A 19135-nucleotide genomic window follows, 5' to 3' on the forward strand; every position below is an offset into this window, starting at 1 on the left:
GTCCCAAAATGGTAACTAAACCTAAACCTAGACTAAAGAAATTTACAGAAACTAAACTGATACCATTAAAAAAGTAATGTTCTTAATGTTAAAAATCAGTCCAAAAATTATTTTTTGTGAGAGAATATTTTTGGAAGTTATTTAAAAAAAACATAGATATATCATCTTTATTTTTAATTAATTAAAATTTCAAAAATATCTCCAGATGGCACATTTCCACCCTCTAAAGTATATATGCCAATTTTGATAATTCTACGTCAGCTGGTCTGGCTTGGAGAGAGCGCCAACATACACACACATTCTACTTTTTTATTAGTAGAGATACATACTGTGTTTTCGAAATAAACTCTATAGATCTTTAAATATTGAAATATTTTCTTTCCTTTCGGCATGCTTGAATTTGGACCTTATGTATTTTGTTCATGCTCTTCGTTCTAGCTAGTTAAGTTATGAAATTAGCTGATTTTCAAAAGCAATGACAGCTCGAAAAATTTAGTTTAAAATCAAACAGTGGTTATTTTAAACAATGTGATTAATTAGAAGGACAACATGATTGCGTACTTAATTCAAATTTACAATTCTGATTGAAAAATTATACATCAAATTTCATCTATTTAATTCATTGTGCTTTTGCATTGTTCTTTTCAAACGCACGTAAACGTTGATATACTATGTTTCTTGTAGAGATTTTTTTCAAAAATTGATAGAATTTTTCAGTTTTGATCTTAAGGCGATATACAAGATTATATTTATCCAGATTGCTCTGGATAAATATAATATTATTACAGTTTTATTGTTGACAAACATAGTTTTAAAAATATTTTAATTTCTTTTCCTTCAGATGTCAAAAGCTTGAGAATTTATTAATATTTTAATGTCAATCTTTTTCATGATTGCAAGAATTTTCATTTACATAGTTTGTATACGAAAAAATAAATATTTGTTAAAAAAGTCTAATTTGTATAATTTATTGATAATTGTATGGGAATATCTCTGGAAGATGCAAAAATTGTTACAGCAAAATTTAAAAGGGCGACAATGTAAAAATAACACCTTTTCCTGTCATTTTCAGTAAAATGGATGCAGTCCCTTTTAAGATAAACTCAAGGTAAGCTGATGGATAATTGGATGCCATCGACTTGAGGCGACTACCAGTAAAAAAAAATTTCACGGTGAATTAATTTTAACAGTTTATGGTAAAATAATTGAGAAATATATCGAATTTTTTTTTATGAAATATCTTTATTATTTTTTATAATTATATTTTATATACTTCTTGTAAGATAGATAAGTTTATATAACTGCTTACTTTTAAAAAAATATTAGTAAATTGATGCTTTAATTATAATAATTTTACATAACAAATAATTTATCATTATGAATATGTCGACTGTTTTTACTATTATTATATTATCCAATATTTCAAAGTTCCAAAAATGTTCATTCTTCTTCATTTCTATTTAAAATTCTTTAAAAATCTAGAGAATTATAATTAAATTTTTGTTCGTAATATAACTTGTTGAAACCACATCTATTTATCACAAAATAATAAACAACTTTAAAAGTAAACTCTTTATTTATAAAATATACACAGTTGTAACAATTAAAAATCTTTTGAATGTTTATGATCATAAACAGTGATTGCAAAATCATAGCATTTAAAACAATTCTATAATTCTTATTTTCTCATATTCCCGTTTCTAAGCATAGAGATAAAATATCTCAAAAATTGTAATTTATTTTATGTAACTCATGTGTGTTTACCGAAAATCTATTTTCAGTGCTTTCAATAGTGAGAATCAGAAAAATGCAATAATAGAAACATATGCTATATAGAAAAAAGGCATGGGAGAAATCTATAATAGAAGATTTCTCATGAAAGGCGTATATAACAGTTGGAAGAATTTACAGAAGAATAATTTTATCTATTTCATTCATTACAAAATCAAAAATTAGAAAAATACGATAGAATATATATATATATATATAACAATCAGAAAAATGCCATGGTAAAAACATACATAACGGAAAATTTCCACGAAAGATATACATGCCAAGAATATTTCATAGGAGAAAATAAAATTTTTCTTCTGAAACCGTAACTGTTATATATATATATATACCTTTTGGAGAGAAGAATTTGTAAGAATTTAACCATCTTAAAACGATTTTTACTAATGCCTGTTATACATGGCCTTTTATAGTACGTAATATACGCTGTGAATAAAAAAAATATATGTTTAATTACTTCACTAAAGTCCCTTATTATTGTGCTTTTGAAGTTTTGCTTTTCAATCTCGATGCAAAAGAATCTCCACTTTTATCCAAAGATTTCTTGTATGTCTTTGTGTAAAAATTGATAAACAAACTTAAGAAGATGAGAGCAAAGGCTATGTCAATATAGATTCCATGCTTAGTTGGTGTACATCCGGTAATGGGTAAAATCACTGTCACGAAGAGGATAATCACTATAAACTGCAGCTGAAATGAGAACAGCATTTTAGTTATAAATCCAAACTCATATATTACAAATATATAATTTTTAAAATTTTATATTCAAGTTATTCAATGTATTTAAATTTACTAAAAATCAAAATATTGTAGATTTTCAGAAATCTGGCTTTGCACTATTCGCTGTGTCCAACGAATGGAAAGTGTTAAAGGAAAAATAAATCATAGCGTATGGATTTTAGTGACCTTAAAGCGATATAAATTAGAAAATTGCGAAATCTATTTCCCAATTTTTGTAAAATGTATAACATAATTTTATGCATAACAATGTGTGGTTTATAACATTCTGCGGAATATACTTAGATTTTGTAATTAAAAAATACTTTAAAAAATTTCAACAAATTTGGCGCTTTTGGTAATCTGGCTTTTTCCGACTGGATATCTACTGGATCATTGAAATAGTTTTCAGATTATTAAACAATTCATTTCATATCAGCTTTATTAATATTAACTTTAAAGTTTTGGTTGAGGCCTGATTGTTAGCAAATAAATTTTTAACTGAAATAAGAAGAGGAAGAACAATCTCTTGACAATTTTACATTTTGCATCGATATTATTATTATAAGAAAAGGATTTATCAGATTGATTCCCATTTAATTAACACAACAACAGAAAAACGTTATACAGAATTTCTGTCGTCTCTTTTATGATTTTCGATTTACCAGAATGCTTGGACGAGTTGCAATAATTCGGCTAACAGCGTATCAGCAGGAGACGACAGACGTCTTCTAGATAATCCAGATCATTTTCATATTTTTTTAAAGCAAAATTACAATCCTTAAGCTAGACTGCCATGTTCGATTTAGTATATACTTGCCACATACAGTGTGAGATAGATAAATCGTATTTTTTTGAAATAGATCATGTTCAGCTTTTCAGATAGGAATAATTTTTTTCTGGAAACTATTCTGTTCGGGGGGTATCTATTCATTGGGGTTACAGTCGTTTGGTTTATCTTGACAGTTTTGCGAGAAATAGAAAAAAAAATCGAATACTACATTTCTGAGTTAGCTTCCTCGCAAGATACAAATCCAGTTACTGTGTTGATTTTACAGTGGTTAATCTTTGCTCCAGGGACAGAAAAAATGAAAACCATACTAACTAATAATTAATGTAAGGTACGTTCTTCTAAATACGGAAAGAGTTAAAGTAATGAATTTAAGAGATCCACGCAGCTTTGTTAGAAAATATTCTGTGATATTTCAGTGCATAAAAGAAATTGTGCATTGTTATAAAGATGTAATTTTTCATTCAAAATGCCAATAAATGCTTGCAATCATTAATGTGTTTGTCATAAACTTTGCAATCATTAATGTGCTTATTATAATGCTTTGCAATCATTCATGTAATATTAATGCTTAGCATGCAGTAATTTTTCATGTTACAACGAATCATTTTGAAATTATTTCAAAGATATCCAATTAATTTGCCCACAAATTATCTGCATACTCTTAATATTAAAAGTAATTATCTCAAATTTTTACTTGATATATTTATTCATTTATTTTTTGCAAATATATTCTGTATTAAGAGAAACTGCTTACTATTTGCATTCTGGTAAGGTATTCTTTCCACCACAAATGTTTTTGGACTTCTGGTCCTATGGCAGCCAGCCCATAGTAGGTATACATCACTATGTGCACAATGGAATTGGTGACTCCAGGCACAAATTGGAAACCACCTGAAATATCAGTACATGATATTTTGAAAGGGGATATACTTTGGAAATAAACTAAGGAAAGTTTTTTAACGAACTACAAAAATAAACATGATAAAAGTAATGCCCAAAATCTTACTTCTTTCCGATCTGAACAGAATCCAACCCAGGATGGGTAGGATTGCATGATGGATAACATGAAGATTTGTAATGAGATGGTTTTTCTTTCGCAGTACAAAAAATATCTGAAAATAAATACAAAAAACAAAATTATTTCAAGATGTGCTGTCAGAGAATTTTTTATGTTTGAAAGAAACTATTCGTTTTTAATTTTACTAATTTATTAAATGAAATGCTTAGGAAAATGAATTAAAATGTAAATAGAGTTTAAAAATATCAAAAAGTATTTTACATAAGTAAAAAATCTAGTAGTATTCATGTAGGATTTGGATCATGTTATTATATATTTTTTAAATGCCAAGCCACGAATTTTTGAAAGTGGTCAAAGTTACTGTTATTTTTGCAAGAAATAATATACTGATAATTTGAAAAGCATTTCAAAAATTCAGATATATGGAATACGAATAAAAGCGAAATTAAAATTATTTATGAAATTAATATTATGACACTGATTATTTTTGAAATTTTTGAACATTTTAAAGGAGAAAATCGTAGATTAAATTAAAATTAGTGTTATTTTTGAATCAATATTATACTAATAATTACTTTTTCCGGTTAAAAATTTAGAGATATAAAATATTTTAAAACAAAAAAATCACTTCCATTTAGTATTCTAGTTCATTTGTTTTTCTATTTTATGTACTTGATAAATTATTTACTAGATTCTGTAGTAGGATTTGATTTTTATTTCATTATTTATTATTGATCAATTAAACAATAAAAAATAGTTTTATTAGTTAACCTCCATGATGTAGATATGTTTGTTAATCATTTCTTAATAAAAAAATGATTAAAAAAATGATCTTCAATTTTCGATTTGATTCAAAGAACTAGATACCTATATACGACAATAAAACAATTAAAAACTCGTTTTATTAAATATAATTAAGAAATTATTAAACAGTATCATTTTGAAATCAGTCATCACTTTCGAAATCCAACAATTTTGCACCTGAAAGGAAATTTTGAAATGTTAATTTATTTGTGATACGTTTGCAGAAGACCCATCATGAACTATTTAATGTTCAAAACATGGTTAAACCACAATTGTCAGGTGGACATATTTTTTTTTAAATGCAATAGAAAATTGTTTATAATTATATAGCTCGAAGTATGACGAAAGAATTTGAACAAATAATTAAACATACCGTATCTGCATATTCCACATATTTTAATATGTATATAATCCAACCAGCTGTTGCTGCCTGAAAATCAACCAAAATTGTGTTTTAGGTATAAATACAAGGTCGTATTTTTAAAGACAAAATGTCAACATAAATAAAGAAACATATTTTTCTAAATAAAATAACTTATCAGAAGATTTTTGTTAGCACTGAAAATCACAGAATCTGAAAGCAAAAATATAACCTTAAAAAAAAGCAATTTATGTATTTTTTTCTGTTGAACGATGTAGGCTTAAAATGACAAAACATATCAATCATATAATATATCAAAACCATTAACTTTATGAAGACCTATTATTTTTTATTAAAAGAAAGTATTTATGAATATATTTTGAACTCTTTATTTTCAATAAAACTTTTACGGAAATGTTTAGAGGAACCCTAACTCTTGGATAAACACTTTTTTAAAAATAAAACGATCAATCAGAAAAGTTTTGAGAAAATGCTATAAAAGAATATTATTTGAAGAAAAATGCTAAATTTCTCATATTATTAGTGATTGTTAGGGAGATAGTTAATTAATAGATCCTAGATATAGTTAATTATGTCTGATTACTAAATTTATGAACTTATATAAATTGATTCCATAATTATTAACTTTCAAAAATTAAAATTACTTTTTTATTAGAAGTGCCTTCGAAATGTTATCGAGCTGTTTCTATTACCAATCTAGCTGGGGCATTATAGATTGATTAAATCGAATTAGATCTTACTGTTATAGTGCTTGATTATATATTAGATTTTTAAAATTAAAAACAAAACGAAATGTTCTTCGATGAAAAAAAATGCTAGATTTATTTATAAGAGTGGCAATAATAACGATTGCAATTAACCTAAGGAAATTAAAGGATTAATTATCTAAGTGTGAAATTTCAATTCACTAGAAATGTTATTTTTTCATTATTTTTTTTTCAATTCTATTATTTGAAGATAAACAATTTTTAAAATTCGATTTATAAATAATTTGTATGAAATAAATAAATATGTTTAATAGTTCAACGAATCAAAAAATTATGAATTTTTGTAAAATATGATAGAGCTATTTAATGTTTACAAGAAGTAAGAGCAAGTACGTTTATTTATTTGTTAAGTCTATATCAATAATAATGTATACTTACATAATATGTATAATGGTATCTTTTGATTTCTGTCGGATAACACACTCTGTAGTAAGCATCAGTCGTGAAGAACATGTAAATTAACTGAAATTAAAATATTATTTTATTCTTCATTTGTAGATTCTAGTTATTGAAATAATCAACATTATTATTTATCCCAAATGTGACATGTTTGAAATTTAAAATGCATTACATTATCTTCGATCAGAATAAAAAGAAAAACTCAAAAAAATAAGTCAGTTTAATAACTACCTAATCAAAGGTTGCATTCACTAATAGTAAAATTAATCATAATATTAAAATAAAATGAGACATTCTTTAAAAACATAATACATAATACTAATAACGAACATATACTAACACATATACTAATAACGAATATATATACTAATACATATACGCTAATAAATATATTAATACATATACTAATACATATACGCTAATAAATATATTAATACATATACTAATACATATACGCTAATATATATATTAATACATATACTAATACTTATACGCTAATATATATATTAATACATATACTAATACATATATGCTAATATATATATTAATACATATACTAATACATGTACGCTAATATATATATTAATACATATACTAATACATATCCGCTAATAAATATATTAATACATATTCTAATACATATACGCTAATAAATATATTAATACATATACTAATACATATACGCTAATAAATATATTAATACATATACTAATACATATACGCTAATATATGTATTAATACATATACTAATAACGAATCATTACAAAGAAATTTGATTGTTATTAATAACCATATGATTATTTTTAAGCTATAAAACCTTGAATGGACCGACTCGGAATTATTTTCAAAAGAGATCCATCATTTTTACCGGTATATTTTTAATTAATCATTGCTAAAGGCCTTGAAAATTCCAAACAGTTGATTCTGCAAGTTTGAATTAAAATGACTTTGTAATTGTTCATATCAACTATATTGCGTATTTCCAAAGTTAAAGATGGGTGCGTATTTTTTAAAATTCATTGCTTTTTTTAAAAAATAATTGATACCCATTTCAGGTTGTTGGTAAATATCATCTTTATTATATCTGGATGAAATCTCAGATATTTTTAAAGATTTTGTTTTCCACAAAGAAAAAAGAAAGATACTTTGCCTCTTCCTTTTTTGCAATAAAACCACTTTTCACTAACAGTCCTCTTTGCCTGTTTAACGAGGTGAAAATCAAACCATCGAAACTAAAATCAACATTATCTTGAAAATCGAAACAGTTCAGAAATCAATTTTTACTTTATTTCATGAAATTTTGTATACTCCTAGCTTTACGATAATTCTTTTAATTTTTCTTAATTGTTCTATGTGGACGCAACATTGAAAACTAATATTAAATGAATAAAATGTACAAAGCTTTAGAAAAATTTATAAAATTTTTAACATTGAAAATAGAAATATCATAGAGGACTATAAAATTTTAGTGATAAATGGTACATTCATTTTACCAGCCTATGAGATGGAAATTGCTTACTGGTAACGTATATTTCCCGAAGATTATTGCAGAATTTTTGTCAAGTGCAGACATTTTAAATGTAATATTTTGTACCTACCAGGTACATTCCAAAATTCTTATTATTATTGAAATGTTTCCTTTTCTTTAATTATTAACTTAAAGCTTTGCGTGACTGGATATGAAGCAATGAATTTCATTTTTATCTAATAATAATTGTAGTAAATTTTTATGTGTTCTAGAATTAAAATTTAAAGAGCCAATACCACCACTATCAACACAGCTATTTAGTAACCCAATAGCTGTGATTGCCTAATAGCTTTGTATTCTACGTGAAATGGGTCTGCTTTGGAATTTGGAGAGCCCAATTTGAAATCTTATTCCCTGGAATAAGATTTGATCATCCGATCATATGGGCTTAGTGTGTATCAGACTCGTTAAGTCAAACTAATCTTTCACAAGTGTAATATAAAGTTTTGGGAGTGGTATGAAAGCTTAGACATCGTCGATATATACTTCAAACAGAGCGACACACTCTAAAATAATCTCCCTTTAGCAACAGAATGGAACGGTAATTTATTATGATGTATCACACCATATAAAGGAAGACTTTTATCGATATTATAGAATACAAAATGGCACATAAACGCCTCACAGATAATATAAAAAAAAGTGGATACACTTACCGCTGAGACACAAACAAAATATATAGTTACAAGGGCAAAGTTGTAAGCAATCATAAGGTAACGCAGTTCGAAGGGTTTCCTATTTTTCATCAAAGATGGTCCTACCTTTGTGACGAAAATTACGTACAGAAAACTGTACAGAAAAGGTAAATAGTTGGTCTCAACCATTGGCCATCTTCTAACAATGGGATCTGAAAAGCAATTCACTGATGGATAAATAAAAAAAAAAAAAATTTGAAACAATCAAATAATATTTATACAACTGGAATACGCTAACTACCAAATAGATGTTTTTGGTTTAATTATACAAACATCAAGTTTTTAAACAATATGACGTCTATTTGATACGAAGTTCATAATTCTGAATTATCATCACATTCTGATGATAATTGAGTTGCCAATCATTACAATATTCTCTGTTTTGAGAGATTTGTAGATCTCGATTCGTTATTGCAATTGATTGTCATATAACAAATGAACTTCGAAGAGAAAATCAGATTATTTTCACATGTCAATTTCACTACCTCGCCACCGTATATCAAAAATACGAGATACATCCAAAACAAACGTCATGTAGCTTCAGGAAATGGCATATTAATAGTTACATAAAGTTTAATTTGTTGGGAAATAAATCCTACAATAAACAAAATAATGCTAAGTACGCATAAATGAATGATTTCATATTATTGGAGAGTTTAGTTATGTTAACGTCCCGTTTAAAGCAACACTAGGGCTGTTTTGGGACGGACCTCGTAATTTTAAACAGCGGTCAGACGACGAGGATGACACCTGAGCTGGCATCCCCTCTCCACACCGCACCGCACCACACCAGTGGGAGGACGTTCGGTTATGACAGATTTAGCGTGCAACAGACCTCTTTACACGACGGTTCTACGGTGGAATCGGGTCACGAACCTGAAACCTTCCGGTTCCGAAGCCGAGACCTTACCACCAGGCCACCACGGCCCCATATTATTGGAGAATAAATTTAAAAATAAAATACTTCAATACGATTTTGGTCCAACAGAGTTTATTACTGATAATTATTTTACTGCATTAATATCTGTAAAAGAAAAATAGTCAAACTTTATATTAGCAAAGATTAGGTGTTTTTGAAGTTTTTATACAGATAGTATGATGAGAAATCGTTGTTGTTATTTAGATTATTAATTTTTATTTATTTTAAGTCATTATTTTTGTTTATCATATATGTCAATGGAATTTCATTTAAATAATTTCAGAAAGCTATTTTTCTTTAAGGTTTTAAATTTGTCATTTAAATTCATTTATCCGAACAAAATAAATATAGTCAAAATTTAGGAAGATTAACTGCTTTCTTAATCTTGATAAAAGGAATCGATTCGAACTTTTAAATTAAATTTAAAAGTTGAAAATTATTTTGCATTTAATATGTTTAATTATTCCATTGATGTAAAAGAATTTTTAACAAATCTGCTGGAAAATGTAAAAGAAAATGGGAAATGTATTAAAATAAGTTTTGATGTAAAAATAGAATAAAAATATTCTGAATGTTTCACTACCTAGAAAATAACAATAAGGCCAAGAATTATAACAGGATAATAGCAGCAGGAAATAATAATTACTATATCATTGCAAAACATGCCATATATAAGAAAATCAGAACGTGATACACTAGTTCTAAGTATTAGTTAATAATAAATTTATTATTATCTAATTTAGATTTATTTAATGATGGTTAGTAGTTAATATTCTAATTATTAAATAATCCGAAATTGAGGGACTTTTTTCATCAAAAGTTTTGTAAATTTATATAAATAAGTAAAAGATATGTAGTAAAGTAATAAAAAATGGACTATTCATCATGATTGGTTTTATCAATTATTTAACTAAAATGTTGTAATTCATCAAAATTTCAACCGTTTGATTAGAATATATTCTTTGAAATAGTTTTTTATTATAAGTAAAAAATAAATAATGAAATAAGTTTTTTTTATAAAATATTAAGTTATTTTAAATCAACTGAGAAGAGGCAAAATTGTTAGAAATCAGAATGTTAATCATAATATAGTACAAAGTTGAAAAATCAAAGAAATTGCAAAACTTTTTATATTTGTTATTTAATTGATTATAATTAAGAAACGTTGATGAAAAGAATTGTAGAAAAAGTATCGCGATGAATATATAAATTTCAACATAATGTTTTATTTATTAAAATTTTCCTTTTAAAAAGCACTTAGAAGAAATATACGAATAAAATATTAGTTGGTTTATATTTTCCTAACAAAGAAATAAAAATTCCTTTTGAAAGAAAAAATAATTTTAATAGTTATTCCAAACATAATGTACATAATAAATTTAAATAAAAACAATTTTTACTAGTACACTATTATTAATGTATTAAAGGGCAGTGCAATTTTTTTAATGTTTTGTTTTCTATATTTAAAACATAAAATTCATTAAGGCGTTAGAAATAATATGAATTCAAAATTTAATTTAGTTATTAATTAATTGTTAACAAGTCTGGGAATATTAAAACAGAGTATTCTTAAAAAGTAGTTGCACAAAATGTCAAATCTCTAATTCATAAAGTATTAAAAGAAAAATTGATTTTAAGAATTCAATCTTTAAGCATGAAATAATTCAAGTTAAATAAAAATATCTGAGAATGATTTTTTGAAACTAATTAAAAATAAGACATATAAAAACATTTCAGTTATATTTTCAACGAATTGCAAGCAAAATAATAAATTAAGAATCATTACCACCAGATTCCAATGTTTCCTTCATATGTTCTATGAACGTCATGTTTGTTAATGAGTTCAGCCCATCACTTATGAGAGACATTAGGAGAAAATGGTCTGTAACAGAGAGAAAAATTATTTCTTTTACTTTGCATCTGCCAATTACTGCTGTTGTATCGGGATTTGTTTCGAAATCAAATCAAGATGCGAATTGTTCATTTCTTTCTTATCCTTCTTTAGGTTATGTACTTTCAGTAATTATTTTATATTATGAATTTAATATATTCCAACTAAATCAGCGAATAATTGAAATAATTATAAATATAATTAATTAGCTATCAAATAAAATTTTTGTAATTTAACGTTTTCTGAAAATTAAATTTTTTAATATTGAGTTTGATGGATTTTTTATTGTATTGTAAAAATATAGAAAGGCTACAATTAAAGTATTGTAGAGGTTACATAACTCTATTACCTTCACATTCGGTTCAACAGATGGCGTTACCTTACTAACATCAATGTGTATTTCCCATGATCCTTCTTGTAGGGTCATTATTAGATTGGATTCTAAGTGAGTGTCGTGTATTTTTCGTACTCGTGTTTATTTTGTCTTGTGAAATGTGGAACTTAGAAAATAATTAAATAACTGTTTCCTGAAACTCGTCTATTATTTTCATCTATCTCATAATGGAGGTATAAAGAGTCTCGTCCCTCTACAGTATTCTTTTTCAAACTACTATGGAGTAAAAAATTAACACTCAGAAGGAAAGAAATCACATGGAATGAATTTAAAATAACGGCGAAACTGAAAAATAAAAACCTAAGAAGAAAAAAACCTATGACAGAAACTCAAAATTTTGTCTTTCAAATCTTTACCTATTATGCATTAATTGAATTGATAATTGGAGTGGGGAGGTCTTAGTAATTGTTAAAGCTTAGAACTGGGCTAATTTAAAGATGCTGGGACAAGATAAAATTTATATTTATTCGAAAATATAAATTAAGTCTAAAACTCAGGACAACAAAAAAATGAGGAATCCTAAAAATGCACAAAAACAATAATGAAGACTTATTTTTGATATTTAATAGTTTTCATCAATATTTGATAATTAATGAATAAATAGAAATGATTTAATAAGTGGTGTACAGTAATTAAAAATTATAATTTTGAAAATAAATTTTTTGATAGATAAATTATATAATTTTAATAAATAAATACAATAATTGTGCTAAAATTCTTAAACGTGAAATTCACATTTATCCAATAAAAAGTTTTATTAAATTGAGAAGTTTTTAATACTTTTTAATATGATATAATATATAGTAATAAAATTTAGACTATTAAAGGCCTTAATAATATTTATTAACAACATTGATGACAAAAAGTGCAAAAGAATTTTATTAACTAAAACAATTCAAATATTAAATTAATTTTAGTGCCTTTTGTTTTGATTTCGAATTGTTCAAAATAAATTGAAATTGCAGACGTTATTTCGTCAAAACTTTCACAGGAATTTGAAGGAAACAGAAAACCTTTGGCTATTCGAAAAATTAAAATTTGAAGCGCTCGTGATTGTCTAATTACACTGCATAAATTACAAATTAATAAAAATTCATAACTAATAATCATGCCGATTGGGCGTAAATTAGTAAGCGGCAATAACTGATATTCAGTACTGTGTTGTTAAGTATTATTAAACGGCAATAATATATATTCAATTTAATGTTTAAGATTCCTGAAGCTGTTTTTGATTCTTTTATTCTCTCATATTTTGAAATGATTGTCTAGAATTTGATGCTTGATGCTGTTTGTTTATTTTTTGATAAAAAATAAACAAACAGCATTTTTATATGAATTATATCGCTTTAATTCTATCTGTTTGTATCTCAGACACTAAATTCTTTAAAAAAATAGAGTAAGGGCGTTTTCCTACTTGGAGAAAATAACTTCTCAAAAGCTGACTCACGTGAAATCGTTATATTAATAGCATTTTTCAAAATAATAATGACAGGCGATTCTTAAGTTATGAACTAATTTATTCTAGTTGATAATGTTTTTATTAAACCTATTGAACTGTGAAAAAATGGCAAAGCAACTAAAAGAAAATATATCATTTGCATTCTTATCGATATTATTCTAAACTTTTTGTAGATTCATAGGATCAATAATTTATAGTTCTCTATAAAATATTATATTTTTAAAATTCAAAATTATTATTATTATTTTTATTTTCTTTAATGGTATTTTTTCCCATTGAGTTTTAATTCATATGACCCAAAAATTTCCTCATTGTCATATGAATGTAAAATTTAATTAGTTTCATGAGAATGAGAAAGTTATTTGATGAATCAAAAATTTTAAAAAGACGTTATTTTATATCAAAATTTCAATGAAAACACTTTAATTTCTAAAAATAACGCAGCATGCTTCACTAAGGTTGGTTTCATTTATTTCAGCTTCGTTGACGTCCTGTTTATAAAGAAACTAGGACTAATTTGGGACAGATCTCGTAATTTTAAGCATGCACCCTATCTCTCGGCGAGATTGGCCTGACCCCCTCCATATTAGTGGAGCCATGCCATCAACTAACATGACTGTTCTTCAGTGGAATCGGGTTTCGAACTTAGAACTCTCCGATCTTTATCATCATCCCGAGTCACAGCGAATTAATAATTTTTCAGCTTCGTATTTCATAGAGAATTGGCATAAACACGCGAAAAATTTACAAAGTATTAAAAATAAATAAAAACATTATTTTAAAGAAATGAACTTCAAATAAACAGATTCTTAGAGCTTTTCATATAAACTAAAAGCTGAAACAATAGAAAAACTAATTCTGCGTAGAATTTTCATTGGAATTTCTCTGCAATGTTTGCTTGATCATTCCTGCGCATGCTAATACAATTATTCGAAATACAATTATTCTAATGGATTAAATTCTTCATATGATTTTATAACTAAGCTATTATATTTTGCATTATATTATTAAACGTGATTGCTACCGTTTATACTGTCTATTAAATTTGTATAAAACTTTGGAGATAATTCTACAAAGAAAGATATATAAAATATATATACACTTTTCTACTCAGAACTTTTCTATGAGGCTAAACCCTTTTGGACCTCAGTTCAGAAAATTAAAAAGTCTAAAATGTGTATCATGAAGATAAGTAATCAAAAAAAGAGCATTATGTATATTTAATTATAAAACTATATCTCATCATGTTTGTATATGTTTATATGTAAATTAATATTTAGCTTTTTTTTCTTTTATATAGTTAAAATTATTAATTATTTAATTAGGGAGCTATTATTATTGAAGCATGAAATTTCATTTCCGTTAAAGTTTACATAATTTACGTATTATTTTTCCTACATGAAAACTTTTTCTTATTGAATACAATGAAAATTATTATAACTTACTTTATGGCTGTATATAAGAAGTGGGGCTGAAATCATTCAAGCAGTAATAATGATGTCACTGTGAGTTCTTCGACGTATTTAAGGAAGCAACAAATCGTCAACAAAGCGTTAATGACTCGGATTCAGAGTGAAAAAAAAAACGATTGCACTTAAATACGAATTTATCTCAAGGTCTTCGAAGAGTACTATTTATGATTTCGAGAAATAGGGAAAGAAATATTATATATAATTAAATGATTATCAAATTTTATAATATATAAATATTTTAATTAAAAATATTTAATAAGTAAAACATTTGTTTATAAAATATTACATTTTAATTTACCACAGCATCTACAAAATTAATTACAATTCTCCTGAATTGTTTGTCAAACAACGCTAATAGATAATTAAAATTTCTATGAATATACCCAGATTTTTTTTTCCTGCCTTTCATTAGTCTTATTTCTTTTTTAGAAGTGACTCAGCAAAAAATCGTATTTGATAATTTCCAGAAGAATTCTATTAGGCAATATGTCATTTTGTTTAAGCGTGATACTTTTATTCAATCTATATTCCTCATCTAATAAGTAAGGTTCACAGAAAAATCACATCTCAGGGCTTCTTGATAATTTCTAGAAAAATTAAGCAAAATAATGCTAATTTTTACATGCATTTATTTAATTTCAATTGTTTCAATGGAGAAAATGGTGTATGGGAAAAATCTGAACATTCTTGATGACTTCAAAAGTTTTGAAGTTCTGTACAGATGTAGTTTCTAGATGACAATGTACTCTTTTTTTATTTCCGTAACTTAAGTACGGATTATTCAATAGAATTAATTAAATTTAATTTAATGCCAGTATTTTCATCGAATAGAGAAGAATTAAAATTAATTTTTAAAAAATTATTCCAAGATTTTTTTAATAATAATGAATTATGAAATATATTAACAATAAAAAATGGAAAATAATAAAATACTATTTTTTTCTTTTTATTATATAAAATGAGTTGTTAAAATTCCTGCAAGGATAAGGACTAAAAGCATTAATATAAAGAAATTGTCATAATGAATTTTGACTGCAAAGAATAAAATAAAGGAATGAAGTTATAATAAAAAATTTTTATGCGAAAATTTCTTTTATAGTTCAGTAAAAATTAAAATAAGTGTAAACATAACGATTATTTGTATCAAAATATTCGATGTTCTACATTTTTGTATCAGCAATCAAATTTTTAATGAAATTGTAGTTACGAATACAGTGACAAAATATTTTTAAGATTTATTCTTGTGTTTTAATGCTAGTGATTCTGTTTTGTTTTTTTCGGTGCATTTCTTCATTTTTTTCTTATTGAGCACTTAAAGCAGCATTTTCAATTTTTAAAGAATTATAGAAAGAAACTATTTTATTTTCTAATGCTATGTTTCCTTTTTGCATTCCTACTTTAATTTGGGAATTTTCAAATATTGTAATTCCTTTCTTGAATGACAACTGGCAAAGTAGTACTTTTTTCCCCATACTTGAGAAACTATCTTAATGAAAGATGATACAACAGTCACACTTAACTCCATTGGCATTCTGCGGAATGCCAAAAAGAATGTAGTATGAATGTAGAAAAGAATGAACTCTTCTGTATTACTATTATTATCATTCCTTTTTCAGACTACTTAAAAGAAAATCGATGAAATGTCCACCATGTAACTGAGGAAATAATTTCATATCTCCATAATCTACACGGATTTTCTCAAACATCATTTCTGTCCAATTTTACTGAAAATATACACAGGGTGTCCTAAAACAATGGAACAATTGCTCGTTTCCTTAAATATTACACCTAAACGAGTTTCATTAAATAAAATGAGAAATTGTACGAAAATTCTTTGAGTTTTGTAGCCATGCCAATTTTGGCCATGAACTTGAATATTTGCCGTATTTAATTTAAATTTAACTACTAACACATATTTATTCATAATTCTATTAACCAAATATTTTAGGCCCCCATTTGTGATTATTATATAAACATTATTTTAATAATCTAACACTTGTTCTGTTTATTGAATATGTGAAATTCCTTAATAGAATAAGTTTCATGACATCACAGTATCATTAAAAGTATAATTATTAAAGTAATCCAACTTTTAATTAAGTGTTGGATATCGAGATAATTGAGCATATAAGAGAATATTTCTTTCTTATTTTTTAATATTATAAGTAGGCATAAAATTAAATATTTGAGAGAACATTCGAAAAGACCCCGATTTCATTCGAAATTTGTAGTTGGAAAAATATCTAAAAAAATATTTTTAAAATTGTGAAAATTCAGGACAAATTACATGGCAAATAAAATAAAAAAAGCAATATTTTAAAAATTAAATGGTATGATTAATAATTTTGTGCGATGATAATTTGAGAGTTTTTAAATCTCAATTAATTTTCTTTTAATTGAAATTTTAAGAAATTGCTTAATTTATTAGACCACGTTGTCACCAGAAAATACATTATTATTATTACTTTTTGCTTCTTTCCACTTTTTTGTTGTTGAAAAATAATGGTAATTTACCTTATCTTTACATCTTTTGTTTGTTTTAAGTGTAAAAAAACCCTATTCAATTTTTTTTTCGAAATTTGTTGTTGAAAAATATAAGAAGAATATTTTTAATACTGTGGAAATTCATTTTCATTCACTGCAAATAAACTAAAAAGTTAATATTTTAAGTTTTAAAGGGTATTAAAATTAATTTTGTGTTACGGTATTTTGAGAGTTATTAAATTTTATTAAATTTTCTTTTAATTAAAATTTTTAAAACATGCTTCAAAATTCACATAAATAAATATTTTTTTTTTTTGAAAAATAATAGTAATTTCCTTATTTTTACATCTTTGGTTCAGTTTGTTTCTTGATTTTTCAAAAAAAATTCCACTCAATGCTTTTTTTTTTTTGTTTTTGTTTATACTCATTTATGATTCTTGAAATCCTACATTTTTAATTTGATCTCTTCTAAACAGGGCATAATCGAAGTAAATAAATTTTTTACATTTCAGTTCTATTGCAATGGTAGAGTATATTTCACAAATCGGTTAGTACGTGTGTGTGTATGATGATTCTTTATAAACGAGTTTTTCTCTCGAATTGGTTTCGAGTACGGAAATATGGGAAGATTCTATTGTTTGCAATAAATTTAATAAAAATAAAGGAATTTAGCCATCTAAGCATGCACTTCTATAATGTAACAAAATTAATTTTTTTTAATAAATTTAATAAAAATAAAGGAATTTAGCCATCTAGGCATGCACTTCTATAATGTAACAAAATTAATTTTTTTTAATAAATTTCCATTTTGTAATCATTAATTTATGATACATTATTATAAACTCTACGTTTTCTTGAGATAGATAACTTTTACAAATTCAAAACCATTTAGCGCCACTGTCTAGGAAACAAAATTTAATTAAATTAATCTATTAAATGATTATTAGTTTTTAAAAATAATTGAGCTGTACGAATATTAACATCCTGAATACTCAAGTATCCAAATTTTCAAAGGTAGAAAATGAAGAAATGAGTAAAAAAAAATCAATTATAAAATCCCATTTTTTTTCAATATGAAACAAATCAAATTAAATGAAAGTTGAGATACATGCTTCTTGATATTTCTTTAATTCCCACTTTATTTGTCCCTAAACGTTTTTTTGGGATAGAAAATATTTTTTTTTCCCGTTTCATTTCATTTGGTGATATTGTCACTATCATTCCCAAAACACGTAAACATTTAGTAATTGGGCGTATACCTTCTTTTGAGTGTTTCCATATGGTTTTTTCTTGGAAAAAAAACTTCTCTTACGTCTTTTTTTTTTGTCATTTATTTTGATGATTCAATTACTTTCATTGAAACTTGAGCAACTGTGTCTCGCTCAATAGACGACCATATAAAAATAATCTACTAAAGTGAAATCAATGTTCTAGAAGATATGTTTTGCTAATATTTTCCTCATTTACCGAAACGTGACATAAAAGTCATGCAGTAGGTTACTGTGCGTTTTGAAATTTGGATCAATTCTTTTTACGAAATGGAGCATTTTTCCAATATTCAAGCTCAGTTTTCTTCAGCAAGCTATGCAATCAAACAAAAGAAAGAGAGTTTAGAAACAAGC

General features: G+C 25.6%; 1 protein-coding gene across 1 annotated transcript; it reads right to left on the reverse strand.

The window, feature by feature from the left end:
• Window positions 1-1575: 1575 nt before the first annotated feature.
• On the reverse strand, window positions 1576-15109 carry LOC129963276 (elongation of very long chain fatty acids protein 4-like). The gene is made up of 8 exons (XM_056077530.1): window positions 15003-15109; window positions 11600-11695; window positions 8856-9046; window positions 6651-6734; window positions 5497-5553; window positions 4308-4413; window positions 4056-4192; window positions 1576-2481 (listed from the first exon to the last, which is right to left on the reverse strand). Exons 2-8 carry the CDS (start codon window positions 11679-11681, stop codon window positions 2266-2268), a joined length of 873 nt encoding a protein of 290 aa, XP_055933505.1. The 5' UTR covers window positions 11682-11695; window positions 15003-15109; the 3' UTR covers window positions 1576-2265.
• Window positions 15110-19135: the final 4026 nt, after the last annotated feature.

Source organism: Argiope bruennichi, chromosome 3, assembly GCF_947563725.1.
Source record: "Argiope bruennichi chromosome 3, qqArgBrue1.1, whole genome shotgun sequence".
Taxonomy (NCBI): Eukaryota; Metazoa; Arthropoda; class Arachnida; order Araneae; family Araneidae; genus Argiope; species Argiope bruennichi.

What these genes read in the sequence shown, in the direction of transcription:
- LOC129963276 (XM_056077530.1), bottom strand. Translation starts at nt 11,681, where the DNA reads ATGTCTCTCATAAGTGATGGGCTGAACTCATTAACAAACATGACGTTC. An exon ending in ATGTGGAATATGCAGATACG is followed by an intron (nt 4,414 to 5,496) that starts GTATGTTTAATT and finishes ATTTATTTTCAG; the next exon opens with ATATTTTTTGTACTGCGAAA. An exon ending in TCTGTTCAGATCGGAAAGAA is followed by an intron (nt 4,193 to 4,307) that starts GTAAGATTTTGG and finishes CTGATATTTCAG; the next exon opens with GTGGTTTCCAATTTGTGCCT.